The sequence below is a fragment of the Neopelma chrysocephalum genome, unplaced genomic scaffold (genome assembly GCF_003984885.1).
Source record: "Neopelma chrysocephalum unplaced genomic scaffold, ASM398488v2 Primary Assembly neopelma1_66, whole genome shotgun sequence".
Classification (NCBI taxonomy): Eukaryota; Metazoa; Chordata; class Aves; order Passeriformes; family Pipridae; genus Neopelma; species Neopelma chrysocephalum.
This window is the reverse complement of record NW_020897725.1, coordinates 4356348-4377763: the sequence shown is the minus strand read 5'-3', so window position 1 is coordinate 4377763 and position 21416 is coordinate 4356348. Positions and strand designations below refer to the sequence as shown.

Below are 21416 nucleotides of genomic sequence, written 5' to 3'. Positions count from 1 at the left end.
CTGAGTCCAGTAAGATTTGGTGGAGGTGATGAGAGGTAAGGGGTCTGTCCGGGGCACTGGAAAGGCAAACAAGACCAATTTTCTCAAAAATAACATTACAATATCCAAATTTAATTTCTGTTAACTATAGCCTCATTGTGCAAATGATCTTTCATCAGACTGTGCCGAATTTATTTCAGTTAAGACTGATGTGTGAATAATTCAGGCATGACATGAATAATGCGTGTCCAGATAACAGTTTACAAGTGCCTGTTTAAACAAGGTAGAGTGACTTAGAATGCACTTTCAAAGAATGAATTTAAAGTAAACTAAAGACTTTGCAATTATTAAGTAAGGGAACTACACTTTATTTTAACTCCTCATGAAGCAGATACACTGCAGTATGCATAAATAACAGAAAGAAATAATCTAGCTTTATACACAGTGCTGGCCTTTAAGCCATTGTCACTTTAGAAATGAGTTTTGAGATAACTTGGATAGTTCCTTGCAAGAGAGATTTAGTTCTGTAGGGTTACAAACTCATATTGTTTGCTTTCCTTTATTGTGGACTTTCCTGATGTGTGGACATTCTCATTCCCCTGCCTTGTGCAGAGTCATAGGATAGTAAAGAGAAAGAGGGTGAAGGGAGGCAGTAAGAGAAGGATGATGAGGATAACGAGGGGTATGATATGGTTACAGAAAGATCAAACAAACCAGGACTACTCATGTTTGAAAAGGAATAAATAGAGGGAAATATCATGAATGTTGCACAGAAGTGGGAAAAGATGAACCTGTTTTCAAAGCATGAGAACAGTACCCTAACTGCAGTGAAACTGTCAGGCTTTAAACCAAACAAAACTAGAAATTCGCTCTTACAGTTTGTGACTACATTGTGGAACTTTCTTCTACAAACTGATTTATAGCCAGAAAAATTTATGGGAATTGAAGGATTGAAAAAAGGGTTAAAAAATTCATGGAGATTTTTTCTGTCATTTCCATCAATCACCATGTCGGGTGAGCTCAAAAAATTCTTAAACATCTGTGGAGGAAGGTGTGCCTCCCTGCTTTCTTAATATCTGCTGACTTGTCTGCTCCCTTTTTTGTGTGCTCTTTTCTAACGCGTTTTCTGTTGATGGCTACTGATGGTAGAATACGGGGAAGAGGGACATTTGTGCAGACACCGATTAGTGTTTAAGGTATGTTCCTTTCTAACTGAGTATCCTCCAAAACCTGAACAGCTGAACATTAAAAGGGTCAGGTTAGTAATGGCTGGGTTTTGAAAATTAAATTATATACTGGAGGAATTCCTGGTCGTGAATCTTAGTACTTTCAATTAAAAGCAACATAAAGATTTAGGGGTGAAAGTCTACAGCACAGCAGCTGACCCACTGCAGCAGAGTTTGCACAGTCTAGTCAATCCACATTTTCAAATTAGGACTGCAGGCTGAAAACTGCAATTTCCACTTCTAGGCTCAGGGTAGAAGAATGTGTCTTGAAAACATTTTCTTTTGATTTCACAGATTCATTAAAGATCTGAGTGCACTCTAATCCTCTTATATTTTCCTCATTAGATTTGGATTACTGCAGCCAAGCAAGGGGTGAAAGCTGGCACGTTCTTCTGGTCTATGTAAGTTCCTCTGTTTTCTGGAGATTTTTGACTAATAACTCGGAATTAATTTGGTGTAAGTGTTTATTAAGTTGTTTTCCTTTCTCTAAGCATTTGGTAGCTTAGAGACTGTACCTGTAACCCTCCATTGCTTCATTTGTGCGATATTTCTGATGACTAAAGCTGATGCTGAAGTTTGCTGCTTTAGATTCATGCACTGATTTTTAGCAGTTGTCTAAAGAAAAAATGTGTAACTTTGTGAAAAATTACTGTCTTTCATTTCACAGTGTGGTTTTTTGCCTCCTTAGTATTGCTAGCAATGTTTCCAAGTCCTCTGAGAGTGGAAGACTCTTACTGTCCTCTTCATTAGCTGATATCACCGGCCTATTTGACTCAAAGGTCTGACTCATTCATTTTACAATACAGTCTGACCTTTGAGTAAGATATCCAATTTCTCTTTCTTAAAAGACAGCCCTGAGGATCTTTGTTATTTGTTCTTTTGTTTAATGATTCCAACCTATTTTTCCTCATCCCAACTAAAACTACAACCAAAAATGAATGCATTTTGATAATTTTTGAGTTCTGAGGAATTCATATGGATCAGTCTCTCCATTACATTTTAGTGGCAGGATTGCAGGAGCAAAGGTTTAAACTGCATGATTGAAACAATAAGGGGATTTGCCTATTTTTTTGTGATTCCATTAGGCATAATACTCTTTACTGCTCTAAATATCATATCATACAGACAGAATATAAAACATACCACAAGCTGGTGGTAGGTTTAGGCTTGCAAGATGGTTTTCTGACAGAGTGCCACTCTGGTGCTCTACAAACCAAAGAGATCAATGTGATTCCTAAGATCTACAGCTATATAGTCTCCATAAACACCCTGGCCAATGCATGCTTGGGGATATAGAATTTACAAAAGGTAACCAAGGATATGCCATATGAATGGCAATAGTAAGGGAGTGAGACAGATACTTCATGTATGAAAGAAATATATATACCTTAAATATATATGCCTTTGTATTATTTTGTTTGGGACATAGAATGTTTTTGGGGAGAATTTTCAGGCAAACTCTTTTAGGAAAACAGAATTATTAAAAAGATTTTAGTCAGAAATTAGTTAATTGCAACGATGGATTTGTTTTCATAATGCAAAATTAATAGAAATATAAAAATTGAGCAGTACCCAAGATTATGATTGCACTTTAAAATATTGCCTTGTTTGCAAATTTTAGCATAAATTCTCATTTTTATAGTTGTACTTACAACTCAAAGTTCTCCATGTTGTTGGAGACTGAGGCCACTGTTATTTTACAAGGCATTAAAAATTAATGTATTTCCAAATGGCTGTTGACATCTCTGTTTCTCTGTCAGATGTTTCCAAAGAATTCTGAATTCAATTCAGCATGGTTGCTCTGATGGTTGTCTTTGATTCCTGTCTTGGGATTCTGTTATTGATCTAATGGAATCTGGACTGACTGTGCTATTGTAGTAAAATAACTATGGTCATTGACCTGCAGAGTTTTCCTAAGATGACCGAGATATTTGGAATTTTAACAGCTGTTTATAGGGTTAGTCATTTTCATAGCATGAGCTTGGCCTCAACAGCCAAGTGAGAATGGCTGTCACTATACAAACAGTAAACAGGATGAGTTTGTTCTGCAGAGTGAGAAGCTGTCATAGTTATGCAAATCACCGTGCTGATGGCCTGATGTTTCAGATTACTGATTCTGATTTACACCAGCCTAGTCCTCAGTTTGGTTACTGTTAAGTCTGTGAGAACTTGTCCAGTGTCTGCAAGACTACCAGAGCAGGATGGTCATTTAAACCTGTACTGATGTGAGTAATGTAATGGTTTTTACTCATGTCGGCTATCCAATGGCTGCACGATTGTGCACAAGAAAAAGTTCATCTGGGTTAAAGCTACCAGAATGGATCTTTGTTCACTCTTATTTAGAAGCGTTAGATTTACTGCCTTGAGTTCTGAGTGCAGTTACAAAATTCTATTCATCTTTCTTTTGGAGTATGTGGACATTCAGGAGATCTGATTCTGTTTGCAAATTAAGAATCGGTATTAAGCAACAAAGAAGATACATCATGCTAAAATCAAATTATGCTATTATGTTTTATTTTATTTGTTAGAATCTGTTCATAACAAAGTTTTGTTGATGCTTTTTGTATGCTATGATAACAAGGTATATTTCTGTATTTTGTGATCTAGTGTCATCCCCCATGAGCGCAGAATATTAACTATACTACAGTGGCTAACCCTTCCAGACAATGAAAGGTAATTCACTTATTGTCATCTGCTGTTGGATAACTGCTGGTTTGTCTTCTCCTTAAAGGTAGTTGGAAGAACAAGGAGAAATTTAATTCCAGAAATTATTTTTGTCTGCTACAGGCTATCACTGATTTAAGGATTTGTTTGAGTTTTGTGTTTAGTGGAAGATTTTGGGTATTTGGGGTTTTTTTTGTTTGTTTTGGTGGGGTTTTTTGTTGTTGTTGTTTTGTTTTCCAATATTAGCTCTTTCTCATCAGCAGTTTTATTCTTCCAAATAACTGTATGGTATGAATTTATTTCTTATCAAAAAGCATGTAGTTGCATGGATTAGCTTGGATTGTTCTTATCCTGCTGAGCCTAATATGGTTTAACAACCTTACAGACAATGGCATTTGCAGAACTGGACACTGAGCACTAGGAAAATGTTAAGATTTTAATTATGAGTGGGGTTTAGTGCACAACTTCCCACATGCTGCTGGCTGCAAAGCTCAGGCGAGCTGCTGTTGTGATTTCTCCTACAAGACTTAGAATGAGTGTGTGTCCTCAGATGGTGCCCCATGTGCTTCCCTGTGTGTGTTCTTGGATTTAATAAAGCTGCAAAATAAGTAATTGCTTAATTATACTATGGAAACAAAGGACTGCTAAACGATTCTGTGATTGTATGACTGAGAAACAGTTCTTTTTCCATAAAGTCTCTTTGGAAAGTTGGCTTGACTTGACCTAGCAGGCCCATGTTTTTGTGTTGTCAAAGGAAAGCTAACCTGAACAAGATCTTTCTTCCTTTCAGGCCTTATGTTTATGCTTTCTACTCTGAGCAACCAGATGCTGCTGGCCACAGATATGGTCCTTTCAATTCAGAGGTTAGTACAGATTTTTTTTCTGCAGAAAAAGCAGGTCTCTCAAATTCTTGGTTTTTGAATAATTAATGCTACTCAGGAGTAGCTTTTTAGCAACTTTTTTCCCACCTGTTTCTGCAGCATGAATCCCTTCTGCAAGAGAAAATAAAGTTATTGTTTAAAGGATTTATCATGTGAGATTCACTTCTGGGAGAAGGAACTGCCCATGTGTGATATGATTATGCAAAAGGAAAGATTTGACAAAGACAGGAGTATGTTTGTGTGCAACAGCATAATTTGACTTTTCTCTAACAATTTGTCCTTCTTAAAAGCAATTAAAATATAATGCAGAAAATACTGAGGAAAAATGCAGAGCAGAAAAAAACTTTCTTTAAGCTGACAGCCTGCAGTAGACAAAGTAATAATTCCAGTCTGTCAGGAACTGTAAAAAGCTGCTAGTTCCAGTTTCATATAGGCCCTACAGGGTTTCAGAAAACTTTGCCAATACTGTTCCCTCAGGACCATAATGTTGAGTTTGAAGAAAGTTTTGAAGCACCATAAAGCATTTTAATGAAAAATTTTCTGCAACATGCTGCAGTAGTTTAACTCCTTGTTTGACTTCAGATAGCTGGCTGCGACTGATGAGTATTGTTTCCCTGCCAACACTGTCCAGCTGACAAGAACTTAAAAATGATGCATTTGCCTGGAATTTGTGAGGAGGGAAAGTAAATTCTGTACCCAAATATCCTACTTGGTGTGACTGGGATCTGGCATTTCCAATAATCTCTGACATCTGGCAAAGGTCCCCTAGTTTCAGTGCAAATGTATGTCTGCAGATTCCCATCACAAGACTTTAGGAGTGTTTGTATAAGCTTTTCAAAGGGCAAACAAATGTTTGCAAATCTTTGAAAAGTGAGGAGTGTATCAGATGCTTACCTCTTGGGAGGCAATACAAATTTCCTTGAGCAGCCAGGTACCCAGCAGTAGTTTCTTATTTGTTTGTATACATCTGTTAGCTGTTTCTTGACTGGAGAAGAGAGCAAAGGGAAGCAACATTAGTATTTTTTAATATGCTTGAGTTATTTGGGCTGTTGAAATAGTTTGCAATGGTTATGAAGTTGCAGTTGGTAGCATCCCTGTTGGTGCAGTTTGAGCCATGGTCCGAGAACAGTGAGTGTGAGGAATTATTCCAAACCAGTGCTGAAACACCATAGTGGGTGGAGGGAAGCAGTCCTTTTTCTGGATAAGGGGTGGTTAAGACCTACCAACACTCTTGTTAAATTGACAGGCAGGATATGTGTCCATGTTGTCATTTTGCTCAAAACAAGAGCTATGTCTGATTCAATCAGGCAAGGTATCAGTAATGAGAGCTCTCTGATTCAGTGATATATTTCTCAATAATGCTTTATAATTCCTCTTATTGAAGTGTTACAATTACTATATGTAGTTTATGACTGAAAACTCTAATTTTATTTATCTGGAGACAACCACCTCCTTCTGAACAGGGTTGTGCAGCTTTTTCCATGGACCTAAAGGAGAATATTAAGATGATGACATTGAAATTGTTCTTTAAATTGTGGTGTTTAACAGACCACTTTAGCATCCAATATGGCAATCTAGTTTCAGGTTAATTGTAAAAGTCTAAAAAGTGAAGTTAGGAAAGTGTTCATCATAGGAAAAGTCACTATAAAAGGAAAAAGCCCCCAAAGACTCTTACTGTTTGGGGGCTCTTCTCTACAGTTATCTGAAGGTTGATCTCTAATTGCAAGGCAAAGCTTAGCCTCTTAATAAGTGTGAATTAATAGCTTATGAAACTTTTGCAAAAAAATAGTTTTATGTCATTTGCATTAAACACAAGAAGACTGTGAAATTGCTTTTTAGCAAATTGAGAACAGATGAGTTGGCAGAACTTAGTATGGGTTTGCAGTTCAAACAGTGGAGCTAACTTTGTGAATGGAAATTTAAGTAAATGAATACAGCTGTGTAAGTATACAGATGCTGAGGTTTGGGAGGGGCCTGGTTTCAGGATTGAAAAGCTAGGAAGTATTTTATATTGTTTGTCTTGACACTGCTTTCAGTGTAACTTTTAGGAGCTATGAAATTTACATACACCAGCTGGAAGAAGGTCCTCAAAGGGATCCCTTTCGGCTACTTCCTTGATATACTGAAAGTGTGACCTCCCTGTGAAATCATTCTTTTCTTGTATGATGCTGGCAGCACTTAGACAGCTGGAGTAGTACTGATCATTTTAATTCGTGCAAAGGCAGATTAGCCAAACAAAAATATTTGAAAACAAGCTCATAACGACTCTGTTATATTTAAAATGGGCTTCTTATTTCTTCTTTTGAAGAGTGAATATTTTATGCTGAATTTTTCTTGCTGTAGTAGTTTGAGGAATAGTTTTATATCTTGAAAACCTCCAAATCTTACGAGTTTCCTTTAGAATAATTAGAGCTTATTATACCAAACAACATTCTAAATATATTTTAAATATATAATCTTAAAGGTCTAATGGCATCCATTACTGATAGTTTTCAGCTTCCAGGCTTCAGCAGATGGCACTCAGAGCTTCCCAGGACATACACAACATCATATTTGCAGAGTGTCTTAAAAACTAGAAGTAAAGGGACTTAAAGAGACATAAACCTTTGGTGAATTGCCAAGGTTTGTTAGGTAAATGGAATTGATATTATGGCTAGTGTACACAAGTGTAACTTTGCATATACTCTAACATGAAGTTCAGTGTAAATGACTCGGTTGTCTATGTTTGGTTGGGGGTTTTTTTGCCTTGTGGTGGGTTTGTTTGGTTTTGTTTTTTTGTTTGTTTGTTCGTTTGGTGTTTTGTTTTTTGTTTTATTTTTAGTATTTCAGTGGATTCCATTATGTTTCCAGGAGCAGTTATGGGACATATAAAATATATGCTTGCTTTTGATTTACTTCTGCTTTTTTTTTCTTTCCCTCTGTGCTTCTGCAGTTGAACTCTGGTAGGTTGGTCCATCCGGGTCAAGAAGCAGAGCTTTGGCTGGCTAGTTACCCTTGTGATGTTAGAGTTTCCTTCTGTAAGCAGGGAAGGATTTGTTTCCCTCCTCCATAACTCTGTTATGACTCTTCTCAAGCAAGACTAAGATTTGGCTGGTTAATAAGAACTTGGCTTTTTTTTTTTTCCTCCTAGCTAACTTTTTTTTTTTACATAAAATATTCCAGAAATATACTACCATAAGAGCTCTAAAATACATCGAAATCTGGCACTGCTAAGCCATTTCTGCTGCTCCTCTAACATGCTGTCTTGAGACAGTCATTTCAGTGTTCAGACCTCGCGTTTTCTGGCATTGTGGAGCTCTGTCTGGGCCGATTCAGAGACAGTAAAATGAGAATCCTTCCTTTCCCTGCCGCTCCTCTCATCAGGACTGCACAAGCTTGAAGCATTTTAAAAACAGAAAACTCTGGTGCTGCTTTATTAAAATGCCTTTCTGGAGAAAGACGAATGAGACTGGATTAGAATCTCCTTTCCAGCTGCTTGCGTTGGAAGCAATGAAACAGCATGGCAGATGGTAACATCCCCTTCCTCCCCTTCCCTGTTTATGTAGCTCTGTAACTGAACAACTATGAGAAGCTGCCTAAGTACATAGAAGTTAAATAACATCGTAAATCTCCAACTCCTCTCAAGCCCATTCAGCATGCTCTGTCACACACAGCATATTGTAGTTTATCTCCTGGTAGGCATCACCTGTCAGCACTTCACACACCATCTGAGCAGTGCCAGGAGCCTGTGATTTGTGTTGAAGTCAGAGAGAGCAGGAGAGTTTAAAATTACAAGCAAGCTGATTAATGGGATAGTAGTTTATTCTAGCTATATCTTCTTTCTCAAACTTTTATGATTTTTTTTCCTTCCATAAGTCTGTCCCAGGTAATTGTGCATTATGAACAATAACAATACCCAATGAGATGCCACACTGAAAGTGCTAGGAAGTTAAATTCTCGAAATTGCCATGGAGCTGGTAATGAAGCAGGTAGCAGGGCAGACTTCTCATGTGCTGCCACTAATGTGCCCTGCCTGGCTGATTTGAAGGATATGAGCTCCATTCTGTCTCACCTTTGTAGCTCTGATCTGCAGACCCCAAAGAGTAGGTTCTGGTGATTTCAGTGGGCTACAAGGTCTGGCACACAATAGTGGCACCTGCTAATGCTACGGATGAAGGTACTTGGTGTCACTGATTCAGCCAAAACGTGGGTGTGGGAAACCTTGCAGAAGCCATTTAGACTGAACAGGCTCTAATACTCATACCTAAGCCATCATTCAAGTGAAATGTTGCATTTCCACCAACACTCTACCCCCAGACACTTATTAAATGGTGTGCAATGAATTTTGCTTTATTGAAATTAAGTTTACTTAATTTTTTGTAATATTAATGGATTAATATCTTATAACTAACATCTCCCATATAACTATATATTTTCAAAGCCAGAAGCCCCACCTATCTTCTGAAACACCAATTTAATTTGCTTTTATGCTGTCTGCTCTTGTAACTGCTCCGCTTTCAGTACAATTTGGTGGATTCCTCCTTAAAGAGGGACAGATCCTAAATTGTCCACAAGCCTAAATTTTTGAAAAGGCCAGAGCATTTATGCTTCAGGATTATCTGGTACAGGTAGCTTTACTATCTGATGTGAGTTGAGACAGGCTTTTTTTCTGAGTCCAGACATCTCTCCCTGCCAGTACAGGAGAGTAGTTATGGCTCCCCTCTTACTCCGCCTAAGAGACCTAAGAGAAAGCTTCCTCCTAAGAGGAGACAGGAAAGACCAGTTGCAGCTCCAAAGAAAAGAAGAAAAGTACATAGAGTGGATCAATATTCTACGGAAACTCGTCGGAAGAAAGTAAGTTCCAAAAATTTATGATGGAAGTGCCACTTTTTAGGCACTGCGTTGTCTTTACTTTTTTCTACATGGGAGTTCATTCCATGCTTCAGGTTGGGATTTTGCAGCCAAAACTTTTATAAATGTACTGAAGGACCCAAAGGAAAGCAGCCAAACCAGACCAAGCCTTCTGGGAGCTATGTTTTTCTTATTTCAGACTGTTTGCATTAGGGATAGTTGTCTTTATAATCCCTTAATATTTTTAAATCCAACCATCAGCTGGAGGCAATGTCAGATAAATCCCCAGGAAGACAATTCCACTGTTGCTAACCCTTCTGAACTATTACAAGTTCTGCAATAGGCTGTAGACTCCTTAACTCCCACCTCATAGGAGCATGGTGGTTGAGATTTGATGTCTAATCGTGATGGTTGTGGAAAATGTGACTCATAAAATCCAAAAGGAAAAGAACATTTGTTTTAAAAATGTACATTTTAAAGACATTTTGTGACTTTGGAGGGTAAGGGATTCTTGATTACATGATTTCTGAATGCTGTTTTTGCAATAGGGATGGTGCACTACTCTGTTTTCACAAGGAAAACATCAAATAGAAATTGCTTTATTAAGAAGAAGTGCAAGTGGATGAAAAGGGTATTCCTTAGTGTACAATCTTTCTCCACCTGGCACTAACACACTAGGAGGGGTTATAGACTGCTTCAGTATTATTTTAATTTTAGAAATTTAACTAAATAATTAAAAAACTCTTAAATAAACAACCTACATATTTCTCCTTTAAGCTTGAAACAAAACACTTGACACTCCACAGTATACTACAAGAGGCTTTAAACGTTCTTCTCAGTAGCTTTTTTTGTGGGGATGTTTTCACAATGCTACCAACTCTTTATTGTAGCATCATCTTAGAGATCCATTCATCTTGGAATATAAAATATATCTTCCAAAGCCTTGATATTAACATAATAGCTGAAGAAAGATGCAAGAGTTCTATTTGTTTGCCAATAACTTTTTGAAAGCTACATTTGGGAAAGAATGTGAGCTGTAAGAGGAGATCAAGTTGCTGAAGAGAGTAGCTAAAAATTACCTTCACTTGAAATCTCTGCAATTATTGTTGCTCTTTTTCTTTATCATTATTATTTCTAAAAGAAGCCTCAAGCCTGCTGACAAAAGTAAACATTAATGGAAAATCCATCTGGTACTGATCTCTTCACTCTTGTGACCAGTGACAGGACTTGAGGAAGCAGCATGAGGCTGAGTCACGGGAGGTTTAGGTTGGATGTTAGGAAAAGGGTCTTCACCCAGAGTGGTTGAGCACTGGAAGAGACTCCCCGGGGAAGTGGTCACAGCACCAAGCCTGACAGAGTTAAGGGAGCATTTGGACAATGCTTTTGGGTGCATGGTGGGATTCTTGGGGTGTCCTGTGCAGGGCCAGGAGTTGGACTCAATGATCCTGATGGGTGCCTTCCAGCTCAGTATATTTGATGATTCTATGGATTTCCAGCTCTCTTGAATAAGCTTTGGATTCTGAGTAAACGTTTTATTTTCTTACATGATTGACATCGTATAAATAGTTTCATAAAAATGGAATTCCCATTTGTAGAAGAAATTTTTTTATTTGAGAGTGGAAGAATGCTGAAATAGACAATTTTTTTTTCTGAACTTGAATGTTCCAAAGTTCTTACTAAAGTGACTACTTAGGCCTTCCTGAATTAAAATATTTCAAAATTACACCCTTTATCTGAACCACTTCCATATGTTGCAGAAACTGTTCCTTCTGTTCCCCACCATGATTCCTTCTAAGTCACTTCTCTGTGTATTTATAGTGCCAAATGGGAGTTGATATTTCCTGTCTCATCTTATAACCTATCAGGCTCGTTTAAAATCTATCTCTTAATGACTCAGGCGGAGGGAGAATTTCTGAACCATATCTTTCTGGGTCACACTAACATGGTGTTTATTTTGGAAAATTCTGCCAAAATCTATTTTTTTTCTCATCCACAATTTGTTATAATTCTTTTTGTCACTGGGAGGACTTTTTGTTGTGGATACTTGTATCAGCCAAATCAAACAGACAAATGAGGAAGAAGTTGCCATATTGTGACAACAAATATTTTCTTCTCAAAATCAAAACAAAATCTGAGTCCTCTGCCTAAAAATCTGACTTTTTCCTCCTCTGTACCATCTGATAAAAAATATTTGATTTTCTTAAAGCTGAAAACACAGTCCCATATCCTGCTGTTTTCTGGATTTTTTCTTAATGAAAAAGAAACTTAAATGAAGAAATCACAGTATTGTATCTGTGTCCTCTGGGGCCTGCTGACAATTTGGCCAGAGCTGTCATTTGAGCTGTTGGAAACTCTTGGCTTTGAAGCTGAAGAACGTTCCCTTTGAGCCCCATGTGCTACTCAAGTGACGTGCATGTTGTCGTCCAAGTATCAGATGTCCTTTGAAGTGAATTTCATTAAGTGACTTGGCATGTGAATCCCAAGTCCAAAGTTTCATTTCATGTTTGTGCTTTGACTAAACCATTCACATAAAATAGCCTTTTAAAAATACTGTTCTTTATTTATAAGAAACGAACTGAACCCCAAAGTCACGTGTGCTTTCCTACTCTCTATACATGGTTTTACCAACTGTACACACGTTCACCGGAGGCCCAGGATCAGCCAGAAAGATCTTTTGCTGTCTTGGGTTGGCATCTCAGCAGGGCTTTCTCATGATGAAATCGTGCTGCAGATATACAAAAGGAAATGGTATGATAATTGTGGGTGTAACAGCTCAGCCAAGGCTTTGCCTCTTGACCTGGATGGTTACTCCTACCAGAGTTTTGCCAAAGGACCGCCATTGTAGTAGTAGGAAAATCGCAATGACAGAATTAACTCTTTTTTTCTTTCTGCATATTTATACAGATGATGGTGAATCCTCTGAGAGAGATTGACAAGACAGTAGGACAACTAATGGATGGTCTGAAACAGCTGAGACTACATCGATGTGTCAATGTCATATTTGTTGGAGATCATGGTAAGTTTTAAACTATAATATTTATCAGTTAATAAATACTTAAGCAATGTAGCTGTAGATATAATAAGTGAAATGAAAGTTCCGTTTAAAATATTTTTGTGCTGGGTTTTTTTCTGGTAGTTTAACACCGCCAAATGAGCCAGTTGGTGTGGACTGGCCACTCAGCTCACCTGTTAATTGTCATTGGGGGACTTTTATAACGGTGATCTGGGTATTTACATCTTCACTTAAAGCTTTTTAAATCTTGGCATTTCTGATATCGCATCCAAGCGCAGCTCTTCTTTCATGTTTTGGAAGTCTATAATGTGCCTAGAGTAATCTTTCTGTCAGTTTTTGTGGAAGGAAAATATTTAAAAGCCCTGTTCTCCTGTACGTGAGGAGAGAAGTAGGACTTTAGATTAAGGAATTTCCATGGCAATTAGGGGGTCAAATTATCCAACTAGGAGAAAGACTGGAATATCTTTAGGAGACTGTGTTCAGCTTGGATGGAAAGGTCATCAGAATAATGGAGAAAGGAGGTAAAAAGATATTTCATGGTCAGATGGAGAGCCACCTAAAAGATGAGATATTGTTTGGTAGGTCTCATTCTTTCAGACATCAGAAGAAACTTTACAATATAAGAAATAGTAAATATAAGCAAGGGCAAAAAGAAAAAGAATTTTATTGAAGAAAAACGCAACCATATTTGAGAGAAACCTGATTTTATGTAACTTTTTAGCGATGCCACCAAAGGTCCTGTTCTGTTTAGATCTCTGTTCATGAAAATCTCACAAGAACCACTAATATCAGCAATAAAATGGCATATGCCGCCTTTCTGGCTGTGAGGAGAGAAGGGTAAGGGGTGGGAAGGATTTCCAGAGGTGGCAGTTTTGTGCTGAGAACCTTCTGTGTCTGGCAATACATTCCTCCCCACCACAAGTGGCGGCAAGAGAAAATTGTTTATCTGCAGCTGCCTTAGAACAGACCACCAACAGACAATACCTTTTGTGTATTTCTCTTAAAATCGTTTGTTTAAAAAGAAATAATCCCCAAACTAGTACACTAAACTAGAAACAGACTTTGATTTTTCCATGAGCTTAATTTGGAGTTGTGTTAGTGCACACATGGTATATGTGGTGACTGTTCCTACGACTCTGAGACTGTATTTCTCTTTAAACAAGTGCTAAAATCACTCCCAGTTTGACTCCTAGCAGTGTATTATGTTGGAATTAGATGGCTGTAAAGAACAAGATTAGTCATCCAAAATAATATATAGGGTGTTTGGGGTCTTTTTTTTTGCTGTTCTGGAAAATGTGTTTGTTTTCAGACTGGATAAATTTTGCATTTTCCTTCTGCAGGGATGGAAGACACTACTTGTGAAAGAACTGAATTTTTAAGCAACTATCTGACTAATGTGGATGACATCATTTTGCTGCCTGGATCTTTAGGGCGAATTCGCCCTAGGCCTAGCAATAACCTAAAGTGTAAGTTAATTTAATAATTTCTCTTATATCCTGAGAACTAGACTTCATTCCTTCCTTGGACTGATGTTATCCAAAGGGTGTAAATTTGCAGTGTGTTGGCAGGAATTTTAGAGGGAATCCCACTGCTCACCAGCTGCTTCCTCCCTTCCCAGTCTGTAGTTCACAGACGCCTCAGTGGTAGAGCTACCAAGTGGATGGCTGAAATATTCTGGGTTAAACTCCACTCTTTTATATCAAGGAGGAGTGGGAACTCCAAGCCAGCTTCACGTGCCCGCTTACGTGTCCTTGTGAGTTTATTCATGCACTTTTCCCCTCTGTCAACAGAAAATGGACTTAGAAGATCTGAGCCCTGCACAGATTGGATATAAAAAAAAGCATCTCATATGTATTGAGCTAATAGAAAAAAAAGTGAATTGTGAATTTTGAATTCAGTAGTGTTATCAAACTTTTGGCATAGATGAGAAGCAGTGTGGATTGCTAAACAGCAACAGACTGGAAATGTTGAAGGATATAAGGACGATTTAGAGTATGCATTCAGGACCAATGTTGACAGTAAAACTTGTTTTTTTGAAATATGCTTTTAGAAATTCACCCTTAGTCTTTGAGATTAATTGATCTTTGATTAGATCACTCAAGGCTCAGGCAGGAATCCTCTGGTAAAGCTAACTCTGTGATTTCAAGCATTACAGACCCAGCTGCCCTCTGCTGCTCCTGAGGCATACCATCTCCAGGGCAGCAGTACTAGGACAGGGCTTGTGCCAGCACCATGACTGCTGTGGCTCAATGTACCAGGGCAAAACTGGCTTTACCAGCAGTTTAAGCTACCATGCAAACTCGCAAACTAACCATAAGTACCTGTTTTTTGCAGCATAGCTGCAAGGGTGACAACTTTTGATAGAGGGGAAGATCAGATATTTGAGACAGCCACCTGTCCCTTCCTGACACTTCAGATATGCTTTGGTTGAGGACAAATTTCACAGAAAAGTTGATCTTTGAAGATTAAGTACCTTGAGAATAGTAGCAGAAATCATAAGAATATGGTAAAACTTTCTTAGATAGTGATTTATGTATGCATTTATTTTACTATAAACTTATTTACCTAGGTATTTATGCTTGAGGGATACCTGATGAGTGTGGAAAGATCTGTTGAAAATAGTGCACATGTTGTTCAAACTTAGTAGACTACCATAAAGACTGAATTCCTACACTTCACAGTCTACTGAAAACAAATTGCAGTTCTGATAAGTCTTATAAAGATCTTTCAATCTTGAATTCCTAAATTGCTGGGAAAAACAAGTTTTCCTTGGAGGGTGAATGGCAATATCTTTCAAAAAGATCAGCTTGTCTCACTGACCTCTGAGTCACACCACTGGTTTTCCCGCAATAGCATTTTCCTCTTTGGGCCTCTGTCCGCAACTTCCTAGTTTGAATGTTCACAATTGCTTATAAATCAGCTGTTTGAACATGGAACAAAGAAGCATGTTTCTTAGCTTTAGAACTGGGGTTTACCCCCTTAAATGGCAAACTGCCGACTTTTTTATTCCTCCTACATTTTCCTGATCCATAATACTGTCTCAGTACTGCAAACACACCTTTGCAATGAAAAAACCTGTAGCTTGTGTTTTGAGGTTTGGTAGAGCCCCTTCCAAGCTTGGCGAGATCATGCCTTAAGCAATCAAAACAGTAGTAGTTAAACAAGAGTTTTGCACTTCCTAAGATTTTCTTTTAGTCTTTTTTTTTCCTCTAAGGACTGAAAAATACTTTCTCCCACTCCCCAGAAGAAAACAGTATGTACCGTTGCCAGTTTTGGGCTTTCTGCGTCTTGCATGTCCCTTTAATAGTCCAAAGACTTATCCAGAATATTTTACTTTGACTTTTCACTTACTTCGCAGTAGCCTATTGTCATGGTTTTGATGCCCCCAAAATCCAATTCCTGATTCCTAGCCCCCCTCCCACATCTCAACCCAGTCTGAGATGGGTTTTCCAGACAAAAACACAAGACAATATGGGGGGAAGGAATATATATTACAGTGACTGTACACATAAATAAATAGTATAATACATTACATACAATCTTAACTCTATCTCTACCATGACATAATATTTACAATGGGCCAAATCTCTTCTCCCTCCAAATAAAAGTCCAGGAGGGAAGAAGAAGAAAAGACCCCTGCCAATCTCTGAGCAGCAGTTCTCTCTAGAGCAGCAGTGTCTCTTCTTCTCTTCCATGCAGCAGAAGCAGTTGCTGGCTCTCTGCCAGCACACACGAGGGAGGTCTCCAAGTCTCTCTCGGCCCCTCGTCTCCAAACGAAGGGTCTTTCCATGGGCTGCATTACCCCAGACAAAGGTTGCTCCACCACGGTCATATCAATGAAGTGCAGAAGCCTTCGTGACGGTCTGGTATCTTCAGGGGATCCAAGCCTCTTGTCAGAGCTTCTGTGCTCTGCCTCAAGATGGCTGCTAGCTTCTCTGAAGCTGCAGCAAGGGAGGACCCAAGGTCCTCTCTCATACATTTCGTCCTGGCTGAGCTCTCAGGACCGCTACATTTAGGACTTCCAATTAATAGGAGTCCACCCCCTCCATTTTTTGGAGGGATCTCAAAGAAGTTTGGGGGAGTTGTGCAGTTCTTACCCCAACAAATTCTGTAGTACTTCAGTTCTCTCTGCTGCTTTTCTCTCCTTCTCGGCTCGTAGAAGTTTTTCTGTCTGTTTTGCTGCATGTTTGTTTTGGTGCTTCTCTTATCTCTTGGCTCTGTGCCACCGCTTTTCTTCGTCCATTGCTGCTCTGCCGCTCTTAGTGTCTCCTACTGCTGCTTACCAGAGAGAAACTCCCCCAGCTCTTAACTACAGGCACTCAGCCCAGTTTAACACTGTTCTGAGTCCCCATAGCCCCCCTGCCAAGGGGCTGGTGGGGGGGGGCAGAGCCCCCAGGGCTCTCGCCCCGGCTCCTCATGGCTCTACCACAACATGGCCACTTCTTCTCCAACAACAAGTACCACTTCTTCTTTTCCGGTCTGGAGATATGTTTATATTTTGCAGGAGCACTGATTGGGTCAAACCCCAAGGGTCACCACCCCCTGGGGGTTACCACTTTCTTAGTTTCAGGGGGAAAACCTGGTTCAAACCACTACACCTATGAAATTGGTCAAATGTTAAAAGTGACCAAAAAATATGACATATTTATCTTACTGCTTCTAACAGAGTGCATTGTTGCATTCAAATGTGCTTTGAAAATTTTTCAAGGAAAGTAATTGTGTTTGGGGATGTTTTTTTATTTTAAAGAATAACACAAGTCTTGAAAGTGTTTTCAGAAAATGGAATAAGTATTAAGCTAAAGTCCAATCTTAAAGCAGCGAGAACACTACTAAGCAACTACATATCACTGAACCATCACATGGCATGTGCAGGGCAGCCAGGGATCAGGCCCATCCAGCATGTGTTTAGAAAAGGCAGGTCCTGCTTGACCAACCAGATCTCCTGCTATGACAAGGTGACCTGCTTAGTGGATAAGGGAAAGGCTGTGGATGTTTTCTAACTGGACTTTAGTAAAGCCTTTGGTACTGCCTCCCACATCATTCTCTTGAGAAACTGGGAGCCCATGGTTTGGACAGATGCACCTTCAATGGGTTAAAAACTGGCTGGATGGCTGGGTCCAGAGTGTTCCCCAGGGCTCAGTATTTGGTCCAGTTCTGTTAAATACCTTTATTGATGATCTGGATGAGAGGGATCAAGGGAACCCTCAATCAGTTTGCGGACAACATCAATCTGGGTGGGAGTGTTGATATGCCGGAGGATAGGAGGGCCCTACACAGAGATCTGGGCAGGCTGGATCGATGGGCTGAGGCCAATGGTATGAGGTTCAACAAGGCCAAGTGCCAGGTACTGCAGTCTGGTCACAACAACCTGAGGCAGTGCTATAGGCTTGGGGAACAATAGCTGGAAAGTGGTCCAGTGGAAAAGGAAAAGGACCTGTGGGCATTGGTCAACAACAGCTGAACATGAATCAGGGGCCCAGGTGGCCAAGAAGTCCAGTGGCATTCTGGCCTGTATCAGAAACAGTGTGGCCAGCAGGACCTGGGCAGTGATTGTCCCCCTGTACTTGGCACCGGTGAGGCTGCACCTCAAATCCTGTGTTCAGGTTTGGGCCCCTCACTACAAGAAAGACATTGAGGTGTTGGAGCATGTCCATAGAAGGGCAACAAAGCTCGTGAAGGGTCTGGAGCAAAAGCCTTAAGAGGAGTAGCTGAGGGAGCTGGGAGTGTTCAGCCTGGACAAGAGGAGGTTCAGGAGAGATCATATCGCTCTCTACAACTATATGAAAGGAGGTTGTAGCCAGGTGGGGATCTGTCTCTTCTCCCAGGTAACAAGCGACAGGACAAGAGGAAATGGCCTCAAGTTGCACCAGGGGAGGTTTAGATTGTATATTAGGAAAAATTTCTTTATAGAAAGGGTTGTCAAGCATTGGAACTGGCTGCCCAGGGATGTGGTGGAGTCACCATCCTTGGAGGTATTTAAAAGACATGTAGATGTTGCACTTAGGGACACGGGTTAGTGGTGGACTTGGCAGTGCAGAGTTAATGATTGGATTTGATGATCTTAAAGGTCTTTTCCAACCTAAACAATTCGATGATATATACAGAATACTTTTAGTAAAGATCAGTGAACTATTAGGAAGTATGCTTATGTAAACCTTGTGTTTTCTTCTGTGAGTTTTTAATCTTTTACATTTTTGTCTTTTTTTTCCTTTGCTTAACAGATGACCCTAAAGTGATTGTTGCCAACCTTACAGTAAGTACTTAAGACTGTGAGATATCTGTACGTAATGCCCTGTTCACATCTTGATTTGTGGCATTATTCAGCTTTCTCTGTTCATTCTTTAGACAGGAAAACAAATGATTATCATGAATAAAGAGTGTTAAATGGTTCCCTTCATGAGTACACGTTAACATTTGTCATACATTCCACTGTTTGCTGCTATAGTAGCTTCTTTAACCTTTTTGGGCAGCACAGACACAGAATCCTCTGGAGCATCTTTACTCCCTGAATTGAGTCTGTTTATTTATTGCTTCAGAAATGGAAAGTAACCTTTTAGAGTAAATATTTTACTAGCACTTTGAAGATGCTGATAAAGTGCATTTGATAGTCCAACTTCACTAGCTTTTAATGAAAGAAAAGTGTTTAAAATAAAAATAAAACAAAACAAACCCAAATTTTGTAACCAGATGGCTTTAAATATATCTCATGCAGATGAGGTATATTTTTGAGCATTCAGGTTTCCTCTGAACTTAAGCTTTGATCCAGTTAGAATAAAATTCTTCATCTGTGAGCTAAGTAAGTGTGATGTTTTGGATGATGCTTCCAATAAGACTGTCACAAGAATGAAGCTTTTCAGATATATCTCTGAATGACTCCCAAGTCCCTGGATGTAGGTAAATACTGCACAGAAATGACTGGCCTACATACTCTAGATGTACACTTTGTTTTCAAGACACCACCAGTGATGACCTTAACAACTTGATTTCTGTAGTTGAAGGTTTTATGTATGCCTTAAGCTACTGACAGTGTGTCATTTGTAACCATTTATATTTCAGTGTAGAAAGCCAGACCAGCACTTCAAGCCTTACTTGAAACAGCACTTGCCCAAACGCTTGCACTACGCTTACAACCGAAGAATTGAGGATGTTCATTTACTGGTGGATCGCAAATGGCATGTGGCAAGGTAAACCTTTGCTTTTGCTTCCATCCTGATTTTCAGTCTTTTTCTCTGAGGAAAAGGGATTGCCCTGTCTCTTGGCATCCTGCTCCTGTACCTGTACCCTGTGAGGAAGAAGAGTTTCTAATTCCTGGTGAGATTCAATAACATTTGAGGCGGGAGGATGTGGTTCAGAACACAAAATACTTTAAAGTTTCAGAAAATCAGTCACTGGATAGAGGATAAAAACCCATACTGATTTCCTTTAGCAACTTTGTGTTTTTTTGACTGAAGAGTTCAACTGGGGAGCAGGGAATGTGGGAGGAAGAGGCAGGCTTATGTGGTGAGGGGATGTTAAGGAACAAGAGTCTGAGTGGATGCAATAGGTGAATGGAAAGAAAATGGAGATATTGACAGAATGGGTGAATGCCTGAGAACATGTGGAAGGGTATGACAGGGTGGCCATCAAAGTGCTGTGCTGACACTGTATTGCATTTCAAATCCACGGAAAGCCAGGATGCTTTAGCTCAGAGAAAACCCTGGTTTGGGTTGCTCTTCCCCATATGAATTTTCAGTTCTAAAATATGGGCAATTTTTAACACTTTCAACATGAATTTTAAATATCAAATATTCATTTTAACTTTTAATATTGTAATATTTTATAATTTTTAAGCTAAAAATTGAGTGAGGAAAACCAAGTTGGCACATAACTAAAGTGAAGAGGAGAGGAGTAGCCTTTGTTTATGAACTGTGCACAGCTTTCTGTTTTAATATTCTTTTGACACATGTTGTGTGTTACAGTATGAAAATGGTTGAGTCTTTATGCATGAAGCTGACTCAGTGGTTCGTGAAAGATGACAGAGCTTTTGGCTCATGCTAGTCTGTTACGAGCTTTAAATTATGGTAGGGTTTTTTGCCCATATAGCTGCCAGGCAAACACTCAGTGTGTTGTAAATGCCTTTTGACATCTGTGCTTATCTTTCCATGAATTATGCAAGGATCACTCTGGTGAAATAGTAAATGAGAAACCCCAGTTGCCTTCTAGCGTAGCTCCACTGGCTGGCTGGCTGCCCCGTGCAGTCGCTGTGGCAGGGGTTCATGTACATTTCAAGGAATCACACTCTGAATTTTAGGCCTATAAAAGTTTCTGGTTTAAGAATTTTGCTGGAACTGATGGGATTGCCCAGGCTGATTTACGTTTAGCAGTTTCCTATTAATTGCATCATCTTTCTTTGGTTTATTTATTAATTTTCAGAAATCTCATCCACCAATAATTCATTTGTTAATGTAACTGTAATTCATTGTATATTTACAGCCAGGAAAATGGTAGTCACTGACCTGATTGCTGTAACTCTAGTAATTTGCAAGGTCAAAATCAAAGTTTGGTTGAGCATTATTTTATTGAAGATAAAGAAATTAATTTGTAGGATTAGCTGGTCCACTGCATGTATTGCCTGCACATGTCCCTATAAAACTATAAAAAAGTACTCTGAAACAAGCTGGTAATTGTAATTCCTATGACACAATACTTATTTTTCCAATTATTTTGTAAAAAAACCCACCTCAGTAACAAGCTGATAATTAGCATTCCTATAGTACAGCACTTATTATCTCAGCTATTTGTCTTCATGAAAATCTTTCTCTTGTCCTTTCAGCTTTATTTCTG

The 21416-nt window shown here is 39.1% G+C and overlaps 1 protein-coding gene across 8 annotated transcripts in view; it reads left to right on the top strand.

Moving 5' to 3' along the window:
* Window positions 1–21416, top strand: part of ENPP2 (ectonucleotide pyrophosphatase/phosphodiesterase 2) — a 74103-nt gene that overhangs the window by 38572 nt on the left and 14115 nt on the right. For 7 of the 8 annotated variants that reach the window (XR_003534378.1, XM_027684384.1, XM_027684379.1 and 4 more), the window contains exons 9-15: window positions 1551–1606; window positions 3813–3878; window positions 4660–4732; window positions 12485–12596; window positions 13934–14059; window positions 18815–18846; window positions 19650–19777. Coding sequence is in view for 7 of the 8 variants with exons in the window: in XM_027684384.1 (XP_027540185.1) it covers window positions 1551–1606; window positions 3813–3878; window positions 4660–4732; window positions 12485–12596; window positions 13934–14059; window positions 18815–18846; window positions 19650–19777 (593 nt within the window). In the remaining variant the exon portion in view is untranslated. Of the gene's footprint in view, window positions 1–1550; window positions 1607–3812; window positions 3879–4659; window positions 4733–9430; window positions 9584–12484; window positions 12597–13933; window positions 14060–18814; window positions 18847–19649; window positions 19778–21416 lie in introns of all 8 variants that reach the window. The other variant, XM_027684385.1, reaches the window with a different exon arrangement.